Source organism: Salvia miltiorrhiza, chromosome 2 (assembly GCF_028751815.1).
Source record: "Salvia miltiorrhiza cultivar Shanhuang (shh) chromosome 2, IMPLAD_Smil_shh, whole genome shotgun sequence".
In the NCBI taxonomy this organism is placed as follows: domain Eukaryota; kingdom Viridiplantae; phylum Streptophyta; class Magnoliopsida; order Lamiales; family Lamiaceae; genus Salvia; species Salvia miltiorrhiza.
The window spans coordinates 51,931,795-51,939,884 of NC_080388.1; the positions used below are offsets into that span (position 1 = coordinate 51,931,795).

Here is an 8,090-nt window from a genome sequence, read left to right on the forward strand (position 1 = left end):
CACTAAATATATAAGCCACACATGACACACTTTTTCCTTTTTCCTTGTTTTTCATCTTCTAAATACATATATGCCAAAAGAAATTAATCATGCATATTAAAACGAAAAGAGGATTACAAGTGTCAAAATAGGCCAGATCCAACTTAGGATCATAAATTTGACCGGACCGGATTTCGGGCTTGGCCTAGAAAAATAGACCGGAGCCCAAAAAGGTAATGGTTTTGGGGCTGGATCGAGGCCATGCTTTTAAAACTAGTTAGCTGGATTTCCACCAGGTGGGCTTGGATTTGTCCGTGAAAACTTTTATGTTACATTTTAATTTTTGATGTAATTCTATTTTAGAGGTATTCTAAAATAATTTTAGTATATGACATTAAGGTGCGTTCGGTTATTCAAAATTACATTTGATATTGCTCGATATTGAATTAGTTCAAATTATTCGATATTATCATATTAGTATTGTCATATGGACGACCAAACATAATCTACCAAATCGACTACATATCAAACTGAGCCCATCCAACTTATCATGTGATTAAATCTAATCTTATCTATCAAATCGACTACATTTAAATGATAGGTGGTTAATGTTCAAAGTCTGAAGTTCTGGGTTCGAGTAAACGGTTGTGCGATTTTTAAAATATTTTTATTTACTTGTGTAATTTATCAAAAAAAGTAAAATAAAATTATTTCATTCAATGTTATAAATTTATTTCAATGTTGACGTTGATTTGGTAAAATCTTCCGCAGGACGTCTTCGGGTCCTTGTTGACTGGTTCAAGTCGTATACGAGAAGTCTGATGTCGGTGAGTGTGTTTATACATACATATGCATAGACAGAGCAATCACACCACCACCACAAAAATGAAACGAGATTTCTTCACAAATTTACCTTCAGAAATCACCATAAACATCCTCTCAAGACTCCCACTTGGAGGCATCGCAATGAGCAAGTGTGTTTGTAAGCCATGGCTTCATCTGCTCGCTACCGACGACTTCATCAAATCCCATCTTGCTAAATCCACCCCCGCCCTAGCTGTCTTGACTTCGTCTTCCTGCACAGTTTTCGAATTCGAAGACCACCAAAACCTCGACCGCCACGATCTTCACTACAATCCACTCATCAAATTCGATCTCCCTCACGCCGCAGGGATACAGGACTCCGCCAACGGCCTGCTTTTTCTGTCCATGTCTGAAGCTCACTACGTGTGCAATCCGATCACCCGTCAATATGCTGAGCTCCATTACCCTAGAGAAATAATCCGATCATTTCCAAAGGTAGGGAGGGTCTAAACAAAGTGAATCCAATTCGAATATTTTTTTAAATATTTACGAGTATTAACATTGTTTCTCATTTATATTTGATTGTATTCGTATAAAATATATATTTGCACTTGGATTGGAGTCATAAAAAATTGAACACTCAGAATAAAGTGCACAATTATTTGATTTGTATAAAATCCTATCCACAGGTAGTCAATTATCCCGAGATTCTCAGCGGGTCTCTCCACTCTTATCCACAATCCGTCACTTATGGTTTCGGCGCGAGCAGAATAACCGGCCAACACAAGGTTGTTCAAATCTACCACGATTCCGTCATTGTTGACGGAGGAATAAGAACAATTCCAGAATCCGAATGTCACGTTCACACGCTCGGAACGGGGACGTGGAGGCGCGTGAAGCCCGGGGCCCTACTCGAGTACTCTCCCCGTTCCTCATGCGTGTTCCTCAACGGCAATCTTCACTGGGTGGCATCGGATTCCGACGACAGGTTGTGGATTTCTTGCTTTGATCTTGAAACAGAGCGTTTCAGCTCCTTTTCGACTCCTCCCCTTCATCAAGGGAGCTTCGAGCTCATCCCGGGGCTGTCTACTTTGGGGGGTCGCCTGTGTTTATGTGATCACACTAGGGAAGTTGAGACTGTTATTTGGGCGATGAAGGAATATGGGGTCGAGGAATCCTGGACAAGGGAATATGTGATCAACTTAAATGAAGATGATCTTGATATTGAAGGCTTTGAGCTTGTTTACCCTATTAAAGTTTTCCAAGATGCTGACATTTTGATGCTGCGAGAGAACGGCCAGCTCTTCTACTACTCCACCAACACCGGAACTGCTAAAGATATTGGTATCTTTGATGTGGATTCTTTCGTCACCGCGATTCTTCTCACTCCGAGTTTTCTTTCACTCAAAAGTTTGGGAATGAAGAGTGTTGTCTCGTTTTGATTTGTTAAGAATGCGGATCTCCGTTGCTTTTGCAATAGATATAACGTATGTTATGTATTGATTAATGCTGCATATTAAGAGCGTGTAACGTATGTTATGTAGCATATTAAGAGCGTGTTTGATATTGGCTAATACATTGTATTAGTTAATTTAGGGGGGTGTATTCAATTAAGATTTTAAAAGATTTTTTTGTATTTTAAAAGTCCACAGGTATTCAATTTAGATTTTAAAAAATCCTTAAAAATCTGTTGGTATTCAATTAAGACTATTAAATATCCATATAAATCTGGTGATATTGAAAATTTTTAGGATTTTAATAAATCATGGACTTTATAGGATTCTTAATACCCTAATATAAATACAAAGCCTCTCCAGAAATCTCACATGTGCGTAAGAGATTTTGATATACTCTGTCTTTCTCTCTCCATCGAACGTAAACAACTATCTTTCTTTCTCCATTGATAACGTGAACAAGAAAGATACCAGGTATGCAACTTATTTGTTTTACTGCATCGATCAATTATTTGATAACGTGAAAAAGAAAGATACCAGGTATGCGAATATCTTTCTTTCTTTCTCCATTGATAACGTGAACGTGAACAATTATTTGTTTTACTGCGTCAATTAATTCTTTTTGTCATCAATGTTTCCCTATTTTGCTGTAGTTAATATTGGTCCTAAGTTTGCCACTAATGACGATCATAGTGGGGCATCACTAGTTAATGTGTAATGCTATCTTTTGAGGTAGTAACTTTTATTGTTTCAGAGAAAGGTATTTCCCAAAATATTCAACACTCTAGCACTATATCAAGTGTGCATAATTTACGATAAAAGGTAAAGCATAGAACAGAGAACTGCATATAAAAGCAAGATGAAAGGTATTTCCAGAACGATGGGAAAATTCATAATTTAGGTGTGTTATATTAATTATATATACGAACTGTGTGTGTTTTGTGCGTGTAGTCTCTTAACTAGAATGAATGACTTACAGTTAATTATTAGTAATAGCCAATGAACACCCTTTTATCAAAGACGTCATTATTATTATCATAACAGAAAATTAAGATGATCAAATGTGTTCTCGTTTGAATTTTGAGGTGCAAAAGTCTTACTACTAAGGTGTTTGCCATAGTGATATTACCATGGGAGATTCACAACAAGATATCAAAAAGAAGGCATCTTATGAGCAATGGACTAAGGAAAAAGCGACTTATTGTTAGAACTCATGGTTGATGCTGCGTCTCGGGGATGGCGTGATAATAGTGGTGTTTTTGCAAAAACAACGGTGGAAGAAAGAATACTTCCTGCTCTTAACTTGAAATTTGGGTGTAATAAGACCTACAACAATTACCAAAGTCGGCTGAAATGGTTTAAAAATCGTTGGTTATCTTATTCAAACCTATTGCGATTTAGCTCTGGTTTTGGATATGACTATACTACCAAAAGGTTTACAGCCCCAGATGAAATGTGGGATGAGTATCTAGTGGTAAGCTTCTTAAACATCATATTACATTAATATTATAATTTTTTTTATTTTGATGATATAGTGAAACAATAGTTAAAAAATTAAAATTTTCTTTTTTTTTGCTAGGCTCACTCAAAAGATGTGAACTTGCACTATGCGGAGTGTCTTGATTATGAGGATTTGGAAATCGCTGTAGGAAATGGTGTTGCTGTAGGGAAAAGCTCCATTGGGTTGGGTAGTGAAACTGATGCAAGGACATTAGGAGATGGTGGAAATAAAGATGCGCGCATAGAAGATTTCACTTATGATGCTGAAAATGAGACATTTGTAGGAGTAACCCAAAATGATCCACCATTTGGTTCCTCACCACCTTTAGGATCCCCTGAATTGTCTGAGGTCTCCAATCAAAGAAGAAGCCAAGCAAAAAGAAGTAGAGCCCAGTATGAAACAAATTCTAGCTCTACTGAAAATATTCCTCAAAATGGTATTATGGAAGAAATTAAGAAACTAACAACCACTTTTCAAGGAGTTTATAATATACTGTAGAAAAGAGAAAGAGAGAGAGTTTATACTACTTGGGATGCTATCAAGGAGATCCCAAATTTGAATGAAGACATTGGTGTCAAGGCTTTTGACTTGCTTGACACCAAATCAAAAAAAGATGGCTTTTTGAAGATGACTCCTGAAGAACGAGCTAATTGGATCAATCACAAAATAAGAGAATAATGATTATTTGAATCATGTATTAGATATTATAAGCTTATTTTTTGAGGTGCATCTTTTGTGATGTCGAGACTGTTTTGTGTGGAATTTTAGTTGGACATGTATTTTTTTATTTATCCATTTTTCTCTTTTTTTTTAATCATTGCTTAACCCTGCTTTGAGTTGTTCGATCCACAAACTCATTCCGCATTGATTTTTTTGTATATATTTTAAAATCTAATTTATCTTTTAAGACATTCTTGATTAATGCAGAGTATGGAATTAATTAATTTGGCACTAGCTAATCCGTGCATTTGTTGTTACAAAATGGTGATACATGTCTTAGTTAATTTAATACACTGAAGAATATGTCATTAATTTTGTGGATCATTTTTGTCAGTGCAATGTGTATGAATTTTTAGACCGATGGTTCATCTGATGTCTAGCAGCTAATTAACCACATAAAAGTAACAGATAAGTGATTTGCGATTCTCTGATTGGGTGAAGTTTTCAAATAGAAATTAGGTAGATAGGTATATAATTCCTATGCTAGTATGCTACTGCATATTGATTAGTTATAAGATGCTCCTGCATGGGTAACAAATTTGATTGTCGGTGAAGAGTTGTAGTGGTAGCATGTCTAGTTCTCCATGGTTAGTCAGTTACTCTCATTCTTTATTTCTTAATGTAAAGATTATATATTATCTATATAGGTCTAGGGAAGTGAATAGTGTGTGCATCTGCTGCTTCTAAAGAGAACAGGGCTCTAGAGTATGCATTATAGGTTTTGAGTTTAAAAAAACAAGTAGAAATTCTCGATCATTATTAGCTTTTGTTGTCTATACCACACATGAAATATACCGAAAACTGAAGAAAAAAACTTATAGAGCAGAACTTGAATCAATCCATATTTTAGCTACACAATTTTTTTATTTTTAATCGAACTACTCTTCTTTTAATTTTCATTTTTGTTTGTTTTGTTTACCATGGAGAACCACATACTCATCCATTTGTTTTTTATATGCAGCATGGAAATACATGAAATATTGGGAGAAGAAATAGAAGAAGAGGAAATAGAAGAAGATATGGAGATGGAACTTTACAAAAATATTAAGTTCTTAATGTCGGCAATTGAAGCAGTGATTACCTTATTAGGAAATATCCTTGTGACGTCTCGACGTATTGAATCTTCTTTGAAGCGACGACCAATTACTAGAATTGGATATCATTTTGTACATAATATGCTCAAAGAAGATTCACAGAGTTTTCGAGAGTTGCATAGGATGTATCCGGATGTGTTTCTAAAGTTATGCACTATTATTAGAGAGAAAGCTCTACAGGAAGATACATGATATATATGTGTTGAAGAAATGGTGGCAACATTCTTGATCATTGTAGGACACAATGATCGATATTGTAATGTTCGTCAAAGGTTCGGTCGTTCGCATTTTGCTACTAGTCAAAACTTCAACAAAACCTTAAAGGCCTTGAACACTGTAGCACCGGAAATGATGGTTAAGCCCACTACAGGAATGCCTGCAAAAATTCGGGAAAGTACAAGGTTTAACCCTTTCTTTAAGGTATGAATCATTTTGGTAATATTTTCAATATATATATCAAATGTTGTAGTTTTCTTTTATTAAGAATTTACTTTATATTAGGATTGCATTGGAGCTATTGTTGGAACTCATATCCCTGCAATGGTAAAAGGTCGAGAAGTAAGCAGTTATCGTAATCGTCATGGTATTCAATCCCAAAACGTTTTGGCAGCTTGCAACTTTGATTTGCAGTTCATATATGTGCTTAGTGGGTGGGAAGGTTCAGCACATGACTCAAAACTTCTAAATGATGCCTTATCAGGAAGAAATGGGCTTGAAGTGCCTCAAGGTAATATATATATATTTTATTGTGTTTAAATTTTTGAATTAATGACAAGCTAATTAATTAAATACAAAAATCGTACTTCCAGGTAAATATTTTCTCGTGGATTGTTGATTTGCTAATCGACGTCAATTTTTAGCTCCATTACGCAGTGTTCGATATCATCTAAAAGATTTTGGTGGTCAAGGTCGTCACCCAAGAAACGCAAGTGAGTTATTCAATCTTCGTCATGCATCATTGAGAAATGTGATTCAGAGGATTTTTGGTATCTTTAAGTCGCGATTCACAATTTTCAAAACCGCACCTCCGTTCCCATTTCGCACACAAGCAGAGCTAGTATTAGCTTGTGCTGGATTACACAACTTTCTTCGGAAAGAATGTCGCTCTGATGAATTTCCAATTGAACATGAAGAAAATCAAGCTTCACCACATCTTGACATGGAAGATGAAAATTTTGAAGTGCTTTCTCAAAGCCAACTACAACAAAGAACGGAAGCCAATGCATGGAGAGCGAGTATTGCTAATGCTATGTGGGAAATGAGGCCGGGGTATAACGGTGATGAGAATGAAGAGGGTGGCAATGAGGATCACAATAATGATAATGAAATTAATGAGGAACACATGGATAATGAGAATCAATGACTATCCAAGGAGCTGGTGGCATGCTTAATTATGTTTACCTTTGTTATGGTATTCATACAATGCTTAATGTGGTGGCGAACAAAAAATGAGTTGGTGCGGCTGTCCTCGTTCGTTTCCATCCTCCAATCAGTGGAAAGTTAAAGGAAGTTAGTTGATGTACCATTGTGATCTTTTGCAATAATGCTCTCGTTCTATTGTAGTATTCATCTACAAGAAATCCTCATGCAAATATGTTGATTGCATTGATTGGATTAGTGATAGCTTGACTATAGATATATGGTATAATTATTGATTATTACAAGATTTCCTATTGTTATTTTAAGGACTGGGGCCGTGGTTTGAAGACTGAGAAGGAGGCCATTTTTTGATATTTTATATGACATGTTTTTTTTATTATAACAATCTATAGACTTATAAAGTCTATGAAAATAGAGATAAAATAATCTAACAGAATCTGCTAAACTCTACATAGAATTAAAATAATCCATGGAATTAATAGAGTCCACAGATTATAAAAAATCTGTTCAAATCTTTTAAAATCTTAATTGAATACACCCCCCTTAGTATAGATCAGTCTAGAGTTTGGTACTCCCTCCGTCCCATGATTCATGGCTCAAAACTTTTCGGCACGGATATTTAGGAGAGTTAAATTTAGTATAGATCAGTCTAGAGTTTGGTACTCCCTCCGTCCCATGATTCATGGCTCAAAACTTTTCGGCACGGGTATTTAGGAGAGTTAAAGTGGTGGTAAAAGTAGTAGGGACCGCAAGATTAAGGTATTTCTTTCAACTATTTTATTCCTCAACACTTTTACTTAATAAAGTGCTTTATACAATAAAATAAATAAAATTAATTGAAAATTCAGCCAAAAACTGGGGCTGGAATAGAAATGAAAATTTGCTCTTAACGATAGACCAAATTCCACCGCTACGCGGTGGCGCTCGACTCTTGCGCCTGCCCTAACTTCGGCGATGAGAAATGGTTGGTGTTGGAAATGAGAGGATGGCAACGGCGAGGCAGCAGTGGAGGCTTTGCTGCGAGGTGGCAGATCTCACGCGGCGGTGGCTTTCCGATCGTGCTATCGCCGGGAATTGAGGCCAGGGGCTGAGATTTGAAGGATCTAGGGTTTGGAGGCGCTATGGCTTCAGCCGCCGCCGCGAATCTTAACGCCGGCG

General features: G+C 36.3%; 1 protein-coding gene across 1 annotated transcript; it reads left to right on the forward strand.

Moving 5' to 3' along the window:
* The first annotated feature begins 410 nt into the window (after nt 1–410).
* On the forward strand, nt 411–7,716 carry LOC131010110 (F-box protein At3g07870-like). The gene is made up of 3 exons (XM_057937511.1): nt 411–1,278; nt 1,473–2,383; nt 7,571–7,716. Exons 1-2 carry the CDS (start codon nt 829–831, stop codon nt 2,223–2,225), a joined length of 1,203 nt encoding a protein of 400 aa, XP_057793494.1. The 5' UTR covers nt 411–828; the 3' UTR covers nt 2,226–2,383; nt 7,571–7,716.
* Nucleotides 7,717–8,090: the final 374 nt, after the last annotated feature.